The sequence below is a fragment of the Lissotriton vulgaris genome, chromosome 4_1 (genome assembly GCF_964263255.1).
Source record: "Lissotriton vulgaris chromosome 4_1, aLisVul1.2, whole genome shotgun sequence".
Taxonomy (NCBI): domain Eukaryota; kingdom Metazoa; phylum Chordata; class Amphibia; order Caudata; family Salamandridae; genus Lissotriton; species Lissotriton vulgaris.
Window position 1 is genome coordinate 1,104,371,914 of NC_141691.1, and position 19,678 is coordinate 1,104,391,591.

Consider the following 19,678-nt stretch of genomic DNA (forward strand, 5'->3'; position numbering starts at 1 on the left):
CTAGTTTTTATTGCCTATTTCTTATATGCTGTGTCAAAGTGCAGGCAAGTGTGGGCAAATATGCCTGTTATACCTGCTGCTCAGCCAGTGTGACTGTGGTTTGGGAATTATGGTGAGTGAGGTGGCTGAGGTATGTTGGTGAGTGAGAGAGTCAGTTGGAGGCTGGGCTGAGCAGCAGGAAGGCTGCTCCTGGTGGGGCTCTACATGATAACACCTATCTTGAATACCGACATGGACTATGAGGCGTCATTTCTTCTACAACAATGACGTAAAATAGTTGTCATTTTTCTGTACACATTGAAATTCCATGTACAACAATACACTCAATACACTGCAATATTTGATGTTCTTTCCCACAATAACTGCACCAATTATACTTGTAAGTTTTGAGGTGGTAAAGGTGCAAAAAACTAACGTGTGTGAGTACCCACAAGTTGTGACTTTGTGGGTTGTGGGTGTTCCCAACATTTATGATGGCCACAGCCCCAAAACTCCCATGGGAAGACCCATGTCTTCACTTCTGTCTACCTCGTGAGTTTTCATTATCAACTACACCCATAATAAGAGACAGATAAGGACGATTCTGCATCTCAGGATCTGTCAGTTGTGGGCACTTGAGACACTTTTTTAGACACCACAGTCTTTCTTAGACGCGCCTCGTCGCACATATGGAAGACCCACATCCAAGGTCTTGACTGATGTTCTCCAGCAAAGACTAACAACTCCCAGCCACAATCAGCCACCATCCATGTGAACAAGATTGCACTGGTCCATAATACTTTGTCCCCTCTGATTAGACTTTCAGGCGTCTAGCCAACTGGGAGGGAACGAAAACGGACAGAAATCCTACTACATGACAATGACTATCATGAGAAAGCTCACATCATTCAAAATAAAAATACAGTTTCAGCACTTCTGTCCTGTCACAGATTCAGCCCAACTCTGTAATCGTTTAAACCATGCCAAACAAATAGCACACGGAACAGATATATATGACCTGCGCATGCTTAAATAATGCATGATGATTTCATTTATGTCCACTCTAAATACACTAACTATGATATTTTGCTAGCAGACAACTTAACCTGTTATGTTGCAGTGCTCTGCCAAGTTGGGCCATCTTTACAAAAGTGAAAATCTGGCAATACAACAAGGGAATGAACTAATATGCAAACTGAGGTTGTAGGGCTTAACGCATGCAAGAGGAAGGGTGGCAACCGAGAGATTGGGGATTAATAAAATTTCACATAAAGCAAGATAACGTGTTACACTGCACGGTGTGAAAGGGAAAGAGCAGGAATGCACCATTTCTACGAAGATATGGCTCACGTCTGCTCTCATTGGACTGGTTTTTGAGCAGGAAGAGATACCTTTATCCACAAAAACAATCCTTTGAGACAATTTCTCTTTCTATGAACGGTGTACAATGCCGTACACATGGAAAGAGGAAATAAAGAAGGGAAGATAGGATATTTTTCCTCATTGTGCCATTCTCGGTTAGGGATAACATTTTGGTGCAAACACAGTTTGACTGTCTTTAGTAAATTGAACACCTACTGGAGGAAGCATAGCGCATTGAAGCACTGCTTTGCCTTACTTCTTTGTAAAAAAAACAAGCAAGGTGATCGAAATTGGTCCTTGTTTGTCTTTATAAGTCTCAATTAGTATTGTTGCTGCGCCAAAAATGTGGCGCAACTATGATGCAAAATTTAACTACATTTTGACCTACTTATGAATTTTATAGTTTGTGTGGTCTTGAAAATGCACAAACAGATTGGATACGTCTTATACTAATATTTGACTCGTCTTATAATGTTTTCAAATATATATTTTGTTTTGCACTGTGTATGTTTATGGCTCAGTGACCCGAAATAAAGTTGATTGATTCTCGTCTTATTACATCATTTTTTTTACTGAGCATTCAAATATCGCCACAAACTGAATACTTGTTGGTGCTTCAGCATAACCTGCTATTATTCCCAACGCCATGGTACTAATGATGTCAATATTAGCTGGATGCAGAGTTGAGTTTGTCATGCCAGAGTTTGAACCTATGGCTTTCAGTATTCCCAGAAATCTTTTTAGCAAGAGGGCTAACAAACTGAACTTTGATACTTATCTTGCATTTGTGTCTTCTGCTGCACACTTACTGTGTGCATCGACCCACTGAGCTATTAGGGATATTTAGGCAAATGGTCTAGTGGTTACAGACAAATCTCTAGATTAACCATATTAAGCAACAGCTAAGCTAATGTGCTAAAAAAAAGTGTCCCACTAGTTGCACACATTGCAGCCATAGAAAACTTCACATATTGAGCTATCTTGCTGATAAAGAGGGCGGACAGGAGAAGAGGTGGAATGACCTTTAGATTTCTGTGTAAGGTAAGTAGATCTGGGGCAGAGTCAGTCATTTGTCCGCCGTGTCAATGAAAGGACTGACTCTGGCCATGATTACAGCCCTACCAAGCCAAGTATCTGAAATGCTTGTATGGCAAGAGTAGATGGTTTCTTCTATTAGGCACTCAGAATCATTTCTATTTCAGTCACGCTTGTCATGTGACAGACTCTAACTAGACAAACCAGCCATTCAAAAACAATGGTCCACTGTGAGAATTTCCTGACCAGCCTATGTATCTCAAAGGTTTTTAGGGTTGAAACAGATTCAGTTACACGTGGGACGGGCAGTGCTGGTCATATGCAATGACCTGCAAGCACCTGGATACCCTATTAAGGGATTAGCAGCGCTAAATAAATTCTGATTGATTGATAGATATTTAAGGGATGCAGTTAGTCATGTGTTAGTCGCCTTTGCAACGTTTACTCTCTTTTTCAGCTGTACCATCTTTGAAAGGACAATGGCTTACACAGTGAGGGCTGGGTCAAGTCAGTGACAGGACGCACAGGAAAAGCCAGCATCAATTTAGGCTGCTGAATGGTGTAAACAGAGCTGAATTCGAAGTCTCATTTTGGTTTTCAAATCTTACTCCAATCTCCCATGGAGGTCTAACTCAAAACCACTCCAATCTCGTGATAGAAATATAGGAGTCTCTTGAAATCACTGAGCGGGAAACTAACCCCAGCATATCAAATAGTACAGATAATGTAACTACAGATGATGCATTTTCTTTTTAGCAAATGAACAAATCGGTTGACAAAAAATTTAGAAACATTTCCAGATTAGCCTCAAAATGGGAATTTTGACTGAAACCAAATATTAATTAGGGTTTATATTTGGGTGCCATGTCTTTCAAACACACCGGACATAGTGTGGTAAGACACACAACTCTATTATTTTTGAGTATTTGATATGAGTTTCACCAATTTAATCTGTGTTCCAGTTAACATTGTAAGTGGGTAGTACTTGGTCCTTGCTTTTACACGTTAGGACAAATGATCTAATTTTAAACAAATAAAACAGCCATTCTCAGTCTTCATCTAATTAGAGTAAAACCATTTGCATCTAAAAGAATAGATATTTTGGGTGAAATACATATCTTCTTTGTGGTTAGTGTTGTAAATGAATGACACCTGGTTCATGTAGATTATGTAGGTTGATTTATTAGGATAGATAGTATCATCAAGAGCCCCCTCAGGAGCAGCTATCCTGCCGATTAGCCCATCCTCCAACTGACTTTCTCACTCACTAACATTCAACAGCATCCTCACATACAACATTCCACAACCAGAGTCACACTGGCTGAGCAGCATGTATAACACAACTCCTTTCTTTACACAGAATAACATTGGAACTCCTGCATGAATGCTTATAGCAATGAGAACTAATGTGAATGCATGAAAACTAATAGGTGGAAAACATTCCACGCACGACATGTCGTAACACACTAATTGCAAATTTGCATACAAAGAACAAATAGAAAACATTGAATGCAATTTGCCCAACATGCCATAACTTAATACTTGCGAACAAACCCATAGTAAATAATAATAAGAACACACTCGCCCTCATCTTCTCCCTTTCTCACCAGACAACAACACACACTCTACCACACCACAAAACCTCAATCCAACCCTTTGATACCACAAAACATGCCAGCTGGCCTGGCTTACATAAAAAGCAGCACGTAGAGTACCACCCACAGGCCGCAGTAGAGAACCGTCCAAACAACTGCAAAAAATAGATGGAAAAGATGAAACACCTTGGCATGCCATTGCCCCTCACCCTAACCCTTAGTAAGGATGGAAGAAAAATCCACACCAACCATTTGCCATCTACACTGCCCTTCACCACAACCCGTACTAAGGATTGAAAACCCTGCAATCACACGTAATATTGCTTTGCTCTGCCACTCACTTTTACCCCATAGGCAGGTTGGGAAAAACTCCACACTCCAAACACTAGTCATCAGGCATCCACCCTGCCTTTCACCCCAACCCCTAGCAAGGGTGGAACAACACTTCATATAAGTCAATTGGCTTCAACTCTGCCCTTCACCCTAACCCGTAGTAAGGGTGGGACAACACTTCACATAAGTAATTTAGCATCAACCCTGCCCTTCACCCTAACCTGTAGGCAAAGGTGGAACAACACTTCACATAAGACTTTTGGCTTCAATCTTACCCTCCACCCTAACCTGTATCAAGGGTGGAATAAAAACAATTTCACTCACACTTCAAATCCTAAAACTCTAAAGAGTTGGTTTAATCATGCCCCTCACCCTTACCCCTTAGGAAGAGGGGAAGAACAAACTTTGAACACATTCAATTTGCGTTAACTCTGTCCTTCACCCTAAAGATCACCTCTGGAACTATAACCTCTGATGCACTCAACTGGGAAACATTCTTTACAACAAAACTTTTACAACGCAGTGCTATTACAACGCAGGTTTTACAACGAAAACCATTACAACGCATTGCGCTGGGGGCGCTCTAGGATAGGGTATAGATTTAATTTACTATCCAACACCTTCCCTAGTGTCCACGGGGACTGGAGTTGGAATAGTAAATTAAACTATTCACTATCCAGCACCCCAAAGCCCTATGTTTTGTAATGGTATGCTTAGTAAATCCTGCGTTGTAACAGCATGCGTTGTTAAAGCATGCATTGTAACGTCATACATCCCACTCAACTACATCTACACAAAGTGAGAGATCTCATTATGATCTACCTTTACCATACTCCACTCAATGTGCGCTTAGTTGCTCCTCACGAAAGCAAATACAAGTCCACTGCAACTACACAAACTCTCACACTAGCACTCCACCACCTCCATGTCAACATGAACACAAACTATGGACCCAAAGGCCACTCTCACAAACCACAAACGAAAAGGTATTAAGCAAAGCACTCACACGATAAGGTTCACATTTTTCCTTCACTCATAACCAATTCAATTTAGGAAGTTGCATTAACATTGGATTTTCCAGGGTGCATCATAAGCATAACTTTTGTCACCTCAACATAGAATGACATTGCCGAAATCTTATAGAGTTCCAGCATGCCCTGGCTGTTAGGCTGTCTGATAGAATAAATTCCTTCCTCTAGTAGTATCTTCAGGTTTGTTTGTTTCATATAAGATCTGTTTTGGTAGATTCTTCTTTCTCTTAATTAACACACACAGCTTCCTCTAAATGGCATACCATATCTCTCTGAACTTCAAGGTTCTCAAAGGTCTTTTTGATTTATTAAGATAGATGTTATCATCAGGAGCCCCACCAGGAGCAGCCATCCTGCTGCTCAGCCCATCCTCCAACTGACTCTCTCACTCACCAACATTCCACAGCATCCTCACACACCAACATTCCACAACCACAGTCACACTGGCTGAGCAGCAGGTATAACAGTTAGTATGTGACATAAATGAAAATGTGCCTTTTGCTTAAAGCCCTCTTCAGATCTGCCAACAACAAGAAAACATCTGCTTCTTGTGGAAAGATGTTGCATATCGCATCCATCTGAATCTATCAGAGCAGGAATGCAGGGGCTCTGAGGGGGAGGACTCCTGCAGGTCTGTACCTCCGGAAGCATTCTGTTCCCACGGTGATTATCGGAAGCCATGAGACCATAAGCAACCATTTTACATGATATTTTGCTTCTTTCTTCAAATTTTATTATTAATTCTTAAAGTGCTTATTTCCGTAAACTAATACATTTCATGCCCTTTCACAGGCCTGGAAAATAATAAAGTGTCTTAAGGAGGTGGGAATATGCACAACAGATTTTATTGGTCATTAAAAGTTTCCCCAAGCTGCCTTTTTTCTCTTAGGTGTGTACTGTAGCAAGGATGTTTTTAAATCAAAGGATTGGCGCAGAAGTGAAATGTAGTACTTGCAATATCAAATAAGGTAGGGTTGGAAGCAGAATGCGTTCAGAATTATGGACTGCACCAGATTCACTATAGGAGCCTATACGAAGCAAAGCATATGGAGTCCAGGGCTTAGTCTGTTTAAAAATGATTTAAAGCGATATTTTAAAACACATTATCAGATTTGTCAATTTAAAGTGGCTTAAAAATAATCTGTGACAATCTCTCAAGCAAATGAATTTGTCAAAACATTATGAACTGCACAAAGGATTGTACAAATATCATGTGAATTTCTAAATTGTGAGGAATGAAAAGCTAATGGACATGAGTTTTTTTTCCAAATTGAGAATTGTGTAGCTACACATCATTCAGATGAATGGCAAGTGGTGCAGAACTGATTACAAGAACAGAGAGTGGAAAAGCAATTTGTCAGTAGTGGGGGATGCAGTTCATTAGCTTTTCTTTAGCTTGGCAATTTTACATTCCATTATTACCTAGATACCCATCTTCAATTCTGACCGCCATTCTTTACTCTCTTGAGAGTACATTTGTTCAGCGGCTTGTGTAACTCTGTTGCTTGAGATGAAGGCCACCTTGAAATAGGCCAGAATGTGTCAAGAGCAGGCCCTTGTGTATGGACTGTAGGTTTCACGCCGCAAGTCACTCACTCAAGTCTTTGCTTGTCAAGAAGTCATGCTTATGATCCAATAAAGTTCAGTGAAAAACATTATGTTACACTGAAAAGAGTCCGTGCATTTGCAATGAAAATCTAGCTTTAATCATATGGTGCACCAATTTTAATATTTTGTTTATTCATTCTTAATTCTATACAATGATAACACAGCCAGTCAGGTGTATGAGCGCTTTGAAGAGAAATATTTCAAATGTTGCATCAAACCCAAGCAAAGCATTAATCATAGGGAGGATAAAATAAAGGTAAAAAAACACAAAGCACAGTTAGGCAACGAGAAATAGACTTTACCATATTTTAAGGGGCACTATTTACACAGTTTCCAGACTGGCACAAACATCATACAGGGCAAGTTGGCATAATAAAACCTTGATGAAACTAAAAAATATTTATAGGCACAATTTTCGTAATGATAACTGATCATTATATTTAGCCGGGAAATGAAGAAGGATAAGAAGCAGTGAATTTTCAGGACTGGAGACATCACTGGAGCTGAATTGTTTGCGAGGATGAAAGTGAGCTGCAAATCCTCAACTCACACCTCTACAGGAACTATGATAGGATATACTATTTTTAGAAGTGTGGCATCTCACGCAGCAGAGACCTCAAGATATGAAGAGAGTGGGTACACTGCAACAAGTATTAACAAGGCCAATAGGTCTGACATTGTACTCCAGCCTTTTCATATTTCTACTTTTATTTTGCCATGGATTTTGCAAAGCTGTATTTTTTGGGCAGCTGCTGGAAGTTTGTCAATCTAAATAAACCATTGGCAAAACATTTTTTGGGTCTTAAAAGCACACATTAACATAGTAATTACTGGCACTGAAGAGAACTAATTTGTATGTGGAAGTGCTCCCTGAAAAAGGGCAGCATGCCGTAACTCATAGTGAAGTCAGAAAATGTCTGAAGTGGGGGACCATGTTGCCCCTTGGTGCATCCTCGAGTGCATTGGAGAAAAATGTGAACGACACAACCATTGACAACTGGATGGAATGTGGCAGAAAACCTCTTTAAGTAAGGTCATACACATATTTCTAGTAAAATGAAAAGGTGAACACAGACCTAAAAAAACAATTGTTCTGCCATTGGGTGCCAGCCTCGTGCCTTTGAGAAAGAGGGAGAGAGAAAAGGAGAGACAGAGCAAGAGAGAGAATAATGAAATTGAAATTTAGAGAAAAAGAAAGAGGGTGAAAGAAAGAATGAAAGAGAAAAAGAAAGATGAAAGAAGAAGAGAGAAAGAAGAAAATGCAAGTGAAGAAAAGATAGTATGAAAGAAAGTAGGAAACCAAGAACAAAAATGTAAAAGAAAAAATTAACGCAAGAAAAAGAAAGAAGGAATGAAATAAGGAATAAAAGAATGAAAATGGGAAAGAAGGAATAAAAGAATAAAAGGAAAGAAAGAAACGAGGCCAGAAAGAATGAAAGAAATAAGGCACGAAAGAGGAAAGAAATAAAACAAGAAAGAAGGAAAGTAAGAAACAAATGAAGACGGAAAAAGGAAAGAAAGAAAGAAGAAAGGAAAGATGGCAATAATGAAAAGTGTTACAATTGCTGCAAATTAAACACAATAATTGCTAGTTTTACTCTGGGCAAAGTTTATTAAAAAACATTGATGAAACCGAGTCCAGAATAAACGTGCTCTGAAAAACTGTCTGCTTTTGAATTGAATGTATAATATTCAAGCTTTTAGTTTAACTTAATAAAGAACAGTTTCAAATGGACGCAATCTGTTTATGCTGTGAAATACCAGCAGTCAAACAGTAAACAAAGGAATTTACAACAGCATTAGCAGGAGACAGCAACTGATAAAGTGTGGATTGTGGTGTGTACTGACAACAGGTATAAAGAGTCCTGCTGTCACATGAGACTCTAAACACAAATAGGTTGATCAATTTAAAAAAGAAAACATTGGCACAGAGGAGAATTAGCTTGTGTGTGGATGTGCTCCTCGTGAAAGAGCAAAATACAGTCACTTACAGTGAAGTTATCCAGTGGCAGAATCGGGCAGAGCCTCTGCCCCATGCTGTATGCTGTAGTGGGCAGAAGCAAAAGGTGAATGACACACTAACAGACAAATGGACGAAGAAAGCTGACTGAAAGCCCCTTTAAATAAGTATATTGTACATCATTTTTTTATTATTTTATCAAAAGGTCTAGGCTAATGCCAGACCAAACCATTATTCTCTGTGTCAAACAGTTGGGTGAACCCAGATGTATTGCTTTGTGAGTTAGGCATGGCAGTTTATAAATACTGCAGGCTTTTATTGGGATCAGTCTAATGTGATGAGAATGGGAATTATATGATCATTTTTGAGCGTGCCCTGTCATCACATCAAGGCCTGCCTTGCAAAGGAAAGATGACTTTTTTGATAGCTTAGCTTTCAAATGGCATTTGACTGCACCACTGTGTAAGTAGTTTGTACCCCTCAAGAGATGGGAAAGAACTATGCAAATAGACAAAAACAGCACAGTGCAATAGTTTTGAAATCTGATTTTAGAAATCTAGAATGGAATCCCTCACAGGAATCCAAACTTGAATTGAGCTTTCCTGATTATATTATTAATGTTCACTTGGTGAGTAAGTGTACTGTTAATAACATGTCCTAAGGATCTGTCGCTTCCAATGATGAAAGGTTTGCAATCAAGGAGCACAACCTTCATTGACAGGTGCCTTTCTTGCAACGGGGTTGAGGGCGGGGGGATTTAGGGGTTGAGGTGAGACCAGTACACATTCCATTTTTGCAGGATCGGGTTTCAGATGGTGCTGAGACAGCTACCATTGAAAACTCATAAAGGGCTGTGCTAAAAGAACAATATCTTCAAGTGAAGAAATAGTTAGGAAAAGCTGAGCTGAGCGCCATGGGCATGGAGATTATAAGAAATATCTGCACTGCTGGGAAGCGCCCCAAGGGATTCAACATTAATATTAAAAAGAGTTACTGCGAGGGTTGAGCTCTGAAATAAATGTATGAACGTGGTCAGGGCTTGAAAAAGCATTTCCAATTTTTAATATCTGTTGTGATTGATTAATTATTTAGGAGGCAAATCAGGTCAGTGCTGTGCTATCCATAAGCATGTGAGCTTTTTGGGTTTCCAGTAGAGTGTTATCATTTATGCATTATCCAAAGAATATAAATGGTAAAAGGGGTAGCAGTATCAGCTTTAAATATATGTATAACTTAATAAATACATATTTTAATGTATACTAAAAAACAAAATGCATCAGTTTACTGAAGAAACTATTTAGCAGGGAACCTTTCTCTAGCCATCTTCTGAACTAACTCGGTTTCAATCCGAGAAGAAAGAGTAGACACCACTGGCAAACGTGGTGAAACTGCAATGACATGCAGGTAGAGAAAGACCAGCCCTACTGCTTGTGCACACCTGGTCACACAGGTGAGCAACTGTCCTCCAAATTATAACATGGGTCGCACACACATTTTTATTCTGAGCTCACCGACATTGTGGCAGATTCTCCATTTTCTATTCAGATTACAGTTCTCTTTTCAGAAACTCAGAATCCGGTGCAGCAGGATCCAGCAGTCACACTCTCTAATGAATCGTTTAGAAAAATAATATTTTTTTGCCAAAATAAACTTAGTTTAATAGATTACCCAGATCATCGGCCTCCAGTCTGCTTCATTCATCCTGCATCTTGACCATATCTGTCTAGCCATTCCACCCAATAAAATGTGCTGCAAGACGAAAGTACCAGGCTTCATGGTCATGTGCTGCCTTCTTAATCCAGCTGCCTTGAAACCACCAAAATTGCTCAGGGTATCCCCTAAACAATATGACTTCCTTTGAAGCATGGCAATATGTCTTGCCATATTAACTTGTCAGAAAAAAAAGATGGATAAAATAGGTCAACGATAGTTTTAGTGGCTTCTTTAACTTCCAGATTGCCCCCGATTTACCTCAAAAGGAGTGTACAATTACCTCAAAGGAATCTATGTTTCATGAAATGTTATCAAAGATATGCTCTCTTAAACTTGTGGTAAATTCACTATAATTCAAGTAATATTTTAACTGTTTTTAAAAAAAATAATTTGGAGACCCATATTTATTTATTTTAAAGACTTCAGGATGTTGTAAGTTAACCATTGCGAGCACACAGTAATAATTATTTTAACGCCTTTGAGAAGCTAAAAAATATGGATTCTAGAAAGACATGAAATCCATGAATGCTTCTACAAATCTGACCTCAAAAGGCTGCCTCGATAAATTATTCAACAACGTTTCGTCCCTGTATACATTCTTATTACTCCATATTCAAATGAGACACCAGTTTCTTGAAGAAGATAGCAGCAATATGTGCTAACAGATGCGGAAACATACATGATAGTTTCAAGAGAATGATCATTTTAATGTCGTTAATTTCAAAGAGTAGTAAGATGGACATATGCTGGTTCCTGGCTTGATATTAGGACAAGCTTCCAAGAAACTATGTTTACATAACTTGCCCAGGTTGCAAAGGGCTGTAATACGTTAACCAAGAAGACAGAAAATCAGCCCAAAAGATTAAATACATCAATCAAAATTGTAGTGCAGCAGCCCCAGGAATTAAGATCAAGCATTGATTCCACTGAGGTTGACCATGTGTCTTCACTTGCTGTTCTCAAAAGTAGGAATTCATTTAATATTCCTATGCCTCTCAGCCAGGCCTTGGTAAACAAATCAAATCAAATCAAATTTACAAAATCTCCTGAGTACCTTTTTTAATGTCAAATTGAAGAATGAAAGTGACATTAAGACACAGACATTCAACAGAATTATTATATAAATGAGTATTGCACATATTAATTTATGCAGCCTAAATATAACCCTTGCACATAAAGCTGAAAGATTTATCATTGTCAACAAATGTCACTATCACCAGCTGCTCCCTTACTATAGTTTTTTCCACATCCAGCTACTAGAAATAGAGACCTGTTGGTGAACATGAATGATACAGGTTAAAATTACTTTATTTCTCATGACTGGAATCCTTGCATTTAATTTGGTGTCATAAAAGGAGAGAGTTGTGGCAGTTCGAAAAAAAACTCCAGTCCCACATTTATTAAAAAATTAGTGATATTCTCTTATGCATAATAAGGTTAAATATATTCCACCATGTGGGGCCAAATTAGCTTAGAGGTCTCTGGTGGAATTCTGTAGATCTGTCTGCCTTTCTATTTTTTGAATTTACTCAATAATGGCATATGGACCATGGCAGTTATGCGCTTACAGAAAACATTTTGGGGTACGACGGAGCCCTGGTGCCAGAACTTATTCAGGGGGCCACATGGCAGACAGAGGCTACTCTACATCAAACCTGGTGCCTGGGTTTTTTGCCATTGATGTCCTGGGGTCTGACTTATCATGGTTCGGCAAACTGGGCTATTTACAACCATTTCCAAACTTGACTCGGTATGACCAATCTCAGGGTTATCAAGAAGGTAGTGTGGGGGTTTGCAACTCAACTGCCAATGAACATGTATAGGATGGTAATGTCTACGCCAGTGCTTCTTGTTTATGGAAAAAGAAGGTACTCTAATCTCACAATGAAACTAAATGCTACACAACATAATGTGAGCATTATTTAGGGAGGTAATCCGTTGCTTCTAACCATGAAGTACTACACCCCACCAGGCATCCCTTTTCTTCCTGCTGCAGCGGAGTTCTTGTCACTACAGTTGTCTCAGTCTCTGTTCCTTTAAGCAGGCTAGGCTCTGTGTTTACTTGCTTTTGGTTGTGCTGCAGTTTACTCTGTACGGTGGGCACAGGACTTGAGGATATTCCTACTGTGCTAGTCCTTTCTTGATGAGTGCTACAACAGCAGCCTTCGTCGGGTCAGGGATCTCAGAGCAGACTCACTGGGCAAGTCTTGGAAATAGCAGCTGAGGCCTCCCGGCTAAGTTTTCATAATGACGTGTCTGTGGTGGTTGCGGCCTCCAGGCCAAGCCTGGCATGCCACGTTGGCGGTAGTGCAACCCCTGTTTTCTCTTCCAGCAGTAACAGTTAAAATATCTACTCAAACCTGTGGTGGACTGCCAGGAAAGACAGGAATCTTCACTCTAGTACAATCGTGATATAGTTCACTCAGGATCTGTGCCAAGAGAGTGGGGGACCCATTAGCTTCACAGATCACTCCTGGCTTTCTCCTTGTGATCATCCGCTTCTTCTGGGTGTTCCACATGCCAGCAAGACACAGACTCTCTTGGTGAAGAGTTGTTCCTCCTACACGTCTAGATACTCTCGCATCAGGTAGGTGTTTAGACTCTCTAAGGAGATCATCAGCTCTTCGATGTGATTGTCTGTTTTCTCAGAGTTAGTTTTGTACCCTGATCATCCACCAAAGTGGTTAATGATATATGTAAAGCAGGCAAAATGCTATTTGGCTCCTTTTTGATGATAGCAAAGAGTAGAAAGCTAGTTCTATTTCTAAGCTTATTAAAATGGTGTGATGTACAGGTCAAGATGTATTGCAGGGATACCCTGCTCTATCTGTACAGTGAGGGAGGACTCCCCCGGGAGTTGCCCATCCTGAAAATAATTCCCTCTGACAGGGCTTAGTTGACAAAATGACGACATGTAGTTCAGTACATAGTGTCCTTATGATGATATTAAAATTAAAAGATTTTAAATTTGTGCCCAGGGCAAGTCTAAGAAAACATCAAACCTCTGCACTATTGACTACTCTCTCTATGGCCCTACAGAAAATAAATCACCTATGTGGTTACCTTACATAAGTTTCAAGGAGGAATATGTGTAGAGCAGCAGTCAACATGTGTGTGTGTAAATGCCATATGGTAGTAACACCACTCCTACATCTGAATATTTATAAAATGGTGTCCAAAGTGTGGTAGTTTAACCAAGGCAGGTGTAGTTGAAAAATTGGAACCTGATATAGTGGTCATGTTTCAAAGGATGGCCAGGATAGAGTACCCTAAAACTCATCTCCTAGTCTTGGTAGAATGGGGAAAGCCATTTCACAGAGCAGGCCACATCCTCAGGATTATTGTGGATAGGCAGTTTCTATCAGAATAACAAAAATGTTGTCTAAAATAAGTATTGTACCCTAAATAAATTCACAAACATTTTGCTGCAATGGTTGTATATGGTTCTATCACACAACCCAGGCGTTCCTTAACAACGCGGTCGGAACAACTAATGCATCTTAACCACACATTCCTTGAGCATGCAAGTCTTTGGATTGACTTTCCTTATGAAAGCGCTGGACTTTGGAAGAGTAAAAGGTACTATCCCAACTCCAGTCTGTGCAGCAGTAAGGAAAGCGTTGGAATTTAAAGTCCAATGCCACTGCACCTAGGGATGTCATTGTAACGACATGCGCAGTGAAGCGATGCGTGGTTATACACATTTGTTGTTCTGACCACGTTGCAAAGCCAAAACCTGGTTCGGCCATCATTGTAATTGCTTTCTTCCAGTATTAATTATCCGTAATTACTTCCAATTGGGCAATGTTTTGGTAAACGATGTTTAAGACACAGTATTTTTGTCGGGTGATAATACTTATGCCAAGAAACTGTGCAGGCAGATCTGAAATAAATACTTTAACTTTATTTCAGAAATTGGCTCTTAAGGAACATCAAATGCTCAAGGCTGTACACCAAAGAATAAAAATGGTACACCCCAGCCATAAACGAGTCCCTTCGCACTTACTGTCCCTGAACAGATAAAAGAATAAACTCTTGTGATAGATGATTTGCACCAACACGATTCGCATTAAAATCCCAGCACATTCTGTGCTTGTTGGTCCTAGGAGTTCCACTCCTCTCCTATAATTACTGCTCCCCTTGCAGACGTCCGTAATGAGACGGTGCAATCCCCAGCCATACACACGCTTAGTTTCACGGGCAAGATACCCTGGTACACTCCTGACATCAAACTGAAATGGGTGTTTCGAAATAATGGAAATGTGGATTCATCAGTAATAGGCAACATTAAAGCTGTCCTATCAATTGTTTATTGTGTCGAACCCTACTCTTAAAGGTGACAAATCAAAGAAGCCAAGCCCTACATACGTTTTTATTAGACATTTGTTTGTAACCATTAATGTTTTAACGTTTGTGTGAGCTCCATTTAACACACTTTGCAGCTCATTCAACTGTTTTGTACCTTTTGTATCTATATTATGCCTTTTTAGGAACTGCCTTCGGTCGGGACATGACCTTAGAGAATGAAATGGGGGGGCTCTTGGCCCCCCCGCCCGCATGGCGGTGCGGCGACCGCCCCCTCCTCCGTGCCTCTCGGTGGTGGGGCGTGTCTTCTGGGGCGCACCCTACCACCGATTGGCTGGCGCCCTCCCTGACCCGGATGGCATTGAATGACATCCGGGTCGGGCCGCAGGAGGGGCTGGGTGGGGGGCATAGCCACCCCCCTCCGGGCCCCTCGGGAATAAAGAAGCGGGGAGCGCCCAGGTGGCCCTCTTGTGCCCTGGACGCTCCCCCACACCGGTCGTGCCCCGCGCTCGGGGCTTCTTGTTTTCCCACCATCCATCCCTGGAACAAAATGGTTGATGCTTTTCTAGTCTGATTTAGTGTGTAATGTGCTAGTATGTTACCTTATTTTCATACATAAGTAAACTGTATGTGGTTTGTATATTTTGCTGATGATGCTTTCTTGTAGGAATTTTCTCCCTTTTTTAGCGAATGGTGATGAAATGTTATTGATGTTGCAATTGTCCATAGGCCTTTTTTCCCTTTGTAGCCTCTACTTAATGGTGATGAAATGTTATTGATGTTGCAATTGTCCATAGGCCTTTTTTCCCTTTGTAGCCTCTACTTTTATGCGTGATGTATGATTTAGCCAGTGTAGTTGTCCTTTAGAATTCTTTCCCTTAGGTCGTCGTATTTATTAGGAGTGGGGCATGCGGTAAGGTCATGACCGGTGAGCAGCTATTTTAAGGTCTGAGGGGGTGGGCATCATCCAATGGAGGTTCCCGCCCAGGGGGAGGATGCCATTGGCCCCTCCTAGAACTTCAGGGGCAAGGTAATTGGTGCTTCAAAGGGGCGCGGGTTGGAGGAGTCACGCTTTCCTTAGGCTGGTAGCCACCCCGCGCGCGCATACTTATGACGTCACCGGATGACGCAGAGTAAGGGCCCTACTTAAGTGAGTAAATGGAGTTCACGGCGTGGACCGGGTAATTACCAGGCCCGGCTGCGCATGCGCACATCTCTAGGTAAGGCGCAGCTAGTAGGACCTGACACCGGTTAGCGACCTTGCCATATGGCCAGAAATGTTAGATACAAAAATCAAGATGAGGACGTTAGATTCGGTTAGTAAACAATCTGTATTAGAGTTTCTGTTAAGGATAGTCTCTCACACCTGTTGACAATATTGTATCTAATGTCCTGCTGATTTTTGTATAAACTGATTATCATGCAATTAAAAATTTTAATATTTTTATACCTTAATAAATACGGCCGGGGGGTCTTGTGACCTCCCGCCTTCCAAAGATAACCAGGTCTCATGTTCATGTGTCCGGGGGTGGTGTGGACATAGGGAGCGGGCGGCAGCCTGTCACTGACCATGTAGAAAGTGCAACCTGTGCAGCAGTATAGTAGAGGGGAAAAGGCATGGTTTACATTTTATTGTTGGTGGAAACAAAAAGAAATCCAACCATTTAGTTTGCACCTTTGCTCCACTAATATAACACAAGGCTGCAAATATTGTACTCTTCTGGCATTATTTCTTGCTTTAAAAAACTACAAGCAGGTTTTCAACAAGGTTGCACCTCGGCAAAAACAGTGCTTACCAAAAGCCCCAGAATAAGAGCAAGTGAATAAGTGTGGCAGTAGTTTAAAGATAAACAGTGAAGAACAGCAGGTTTCTTTGAAACATGTATGTCCCCTTTCCGCAAGGGCTCGTAATACATCGGACCAGTGCAGTTAATGTACAATCACATTTTCATACATTTTTTGATTTGTAGATGTTTGAAAGCATGGCAAGTTAGAACATAAAATCTATGCAGCATCACTAATATTGCAAACAGCACACGCTTACCTGCACCAAATTCCATCCTTTAAGGGACTCAGCAATGATGGAAGTGACAGATGGGCACACACCACCAAAAACCATCAGATGATTTGGTCCATATTTTATGGCATCGTAGAAAGCTTTCAGCCCTTTGGCGTTGTCACACTGCAATTAAACACAAGCATTGGCAAATGCATTAGTTTTCGCCTGTGTGATTATTAATAAGCTGTTTTTGTGGCTATCTGCTCTAGCCTGAAAATGTGACAATTGTTTTTAATAAATGCTGGCATAAATATGTGCATGTAATCCTCTTAAATAGAAACACTTGAAACAGTCCAACAAATCCCCCACAACACGAACAATAAATTCCCATAATTAATTACTAACAAACTTAAAACATGGTCAGAAAACCAAAAGCAATACACTTGAAAGTGAGTGACTGCATGGACACATGGAATTACATAAATGAGAAATTAAGCTTCTCTTTATATACTACTTAGCAGAGATTTACCATATTACCACTAAAGCACAAGTTTTACTATTGTCCACTTCTATAGAACTCAATGTATCAACCGCATGGGGATAAAAGTCTGAATTGGCCCAGCTGGATGATGTGTATGTGGCTTTTATCAACAGATGTCACTGGGCCTCAGGAGGCTGATAAGAGCCGACAGAAGGGAAACAGCAGGAAATAGTATGCTAAAGCTAATGAAAATAGGGGGGAAAGTAAATGGTAAGCACAGGAACCGAAGAAAAGCAAGGGGGCGGGATGTAGGCCCCTTTTAAGATTTATAGTGAATAGAATAGATTTTGCAAGCACAGCTATAGCGCTGTGCAGGTGAAACCTAAAAAGTAAACTTTTATCTTGTATGCATGTACAAGATGCTGTGATAAGTTGGCAGTTGTGATGCAGTGGCTGAGGATCAGTGGTCTGTACGATGCTGTCTGTGTTTATAAGGTCTTTTTGAGATAGGATGTCTTTCCCTAGCTTTGAGGAGATGGGTAAGTAAATGGCTTATACAACATCTCAGGGATGTCTTGGCAAAGAACATTATCAATGATGTGATACCATAAGCAAGACAAAGGTCCACCAACAAGTTGGTGGCTTTAATAATATGGGCAGCCTTCTTAGCATTTTCCAAGATCAAGGACATAAATGAGGGAGGACAGGAATAGGAGAAGGTATGGGATGAATCTGTGTTTTTGGTTTTATTGTAATTTTATGTTAAAGAAGTCAGTGATTCATTCACAGTTTTGAGAAAAGCAGGAAGATGTTTCGGAGCACTAGGTTGCGTGTTGCTGAGGAATTCTGAATAGTTTGTTAGATGGTTGAGTACCTTGTTTATTTATGTGTCATGGTGATCATTTTTATTTTTTCTCACTGCTTTCCTCCAAGTTCTTTTGTGATATGCATTGTAACAGTTTGATTTGTGCCACTACCGTTAAACACTCTGACTTTTTATTTTTAAACAAATTGCACCTAGGTGTTTACCCTTTATTATTAGCCTTAAATTTGTATTCCCAATTTTAATTTTTTGCAAGAAGTATCACCTCAAGGAATCTGGTTATGTCTGCGTAAAAAGTATCTTAGGGTTTCTCTGGTGTTCAATACCAATCATAGAGCTGTAGATGTTTGTTAAATTTGGTGTGGAAATCCAATGCTTTAAATCTTCTTGACAATCTAAATGGGTTGTGGTCGGGCCAACTTTGCTCTGTAATCTGGGTTTTTATCTCACACTGGACATTTGAAGTCATGAGGGATCCCTGCAAGTCTGGATCTTTAATTCCAAGCATCTTGTCTCACTATTGAATGAGAAAACGATTTTCAGCGTAGTGTCAGTTTAGCAGGAGTTTGGCCTCAAAAATAGTGCATTAACAACGTGGCCAGCTTCTCGGTTAGGCATGTGGTTAGCTTTTTCACTGAGTTAGTGATCAAAAAAGTGAATGCTCCTTTCAGGAGGACTATGTCTTCATGATGGAGGACGTGACTGAGAATTCGTTCAAGACGAGTGATATTAGATCTTGGGTATTTGTAGGCCTCAGATAAAGTGAAGGATGTGTTGGAGTTAAACATTCAGTGTGTGTCTCCAGATCAGGTTTTTCCAACTTCTTCTGTAATAAGAGCTACTTATGTTCAATGAAAACCATGCAGAGCTACTTGTGGTATTAGCTTTGTATAATGAACACATCAAACAACATTACATTAGTGGGCACCCCCTGCTGACTGCCAGAGGTGATTACTTCAGTGCATAAGGCAGGGTTCTCAGTAGTAATGCAAGAAAGGCTTTATCAACTTTGAATGTATATATATTTTGTAAATTCAACCATTTTTCTCCTGTGATCTGAAAATACTCACATTTTCATCTTGAATATACACTTTTCAATTTTGGTATACCTATGATATTAACACCGCCGAATGCAGAGGCGTCCGGCCGTGGGAATGCCTCTGACGGCTCCCATAGAATCTGCCCTCTATGCAACTTTGTCCCCTCCAAAACCCAGTTCGCTCCCACCTCTATATCTAATAACAAACATACTATAACTGCATCTCTAATAAACTCTCGTTCTATGGTGAAACATGCTGCCGACATTTTTGAGCTTCTGTCCGATGGCAGTCTTGATATCCTGTTCATCACAGAGACGTGGTAAAACAGCTCCTGTGCCCCTGTGGTTGAACCCCCCATCCCTTGAGGCTTTAAAATTATTAGGGCTGATCGAGCAGCGGGGAGAGGAGGGGGGT

General features: G+C 40.4%; 1 protein-coding gene across 1 annotated transcript in view; it reads right to left on the reverse strand.

Annotated features, from left to right (window-relative positions):
- Positions 1-18,073, reverse strand: part of GABBR2 (gamma-aminobutyric acid type B receptor subunit 2) — a 1,712,046-nt gene extending 1,693,973 nt beyond the window's left edge. The window contains exons 1-2 of the mRNA XM_086967412.1: positions 18,008-18,073; positions 16,966-17,103 (exon numbers count right to left, since the gene is read on the reverse strand). Of these exons, the coding sequence (XP_086823538.1) occupies positions 16,966-17,103; positions 18,008-18,073 (204 nt within the window). The remainder of the gene's footprint in view (positions 1-16,965; positions 17,104-18,007) is intronic.
- Between the last annotated feature and the right edge of the window lie 1,605 nt (positions 18,074-19,678).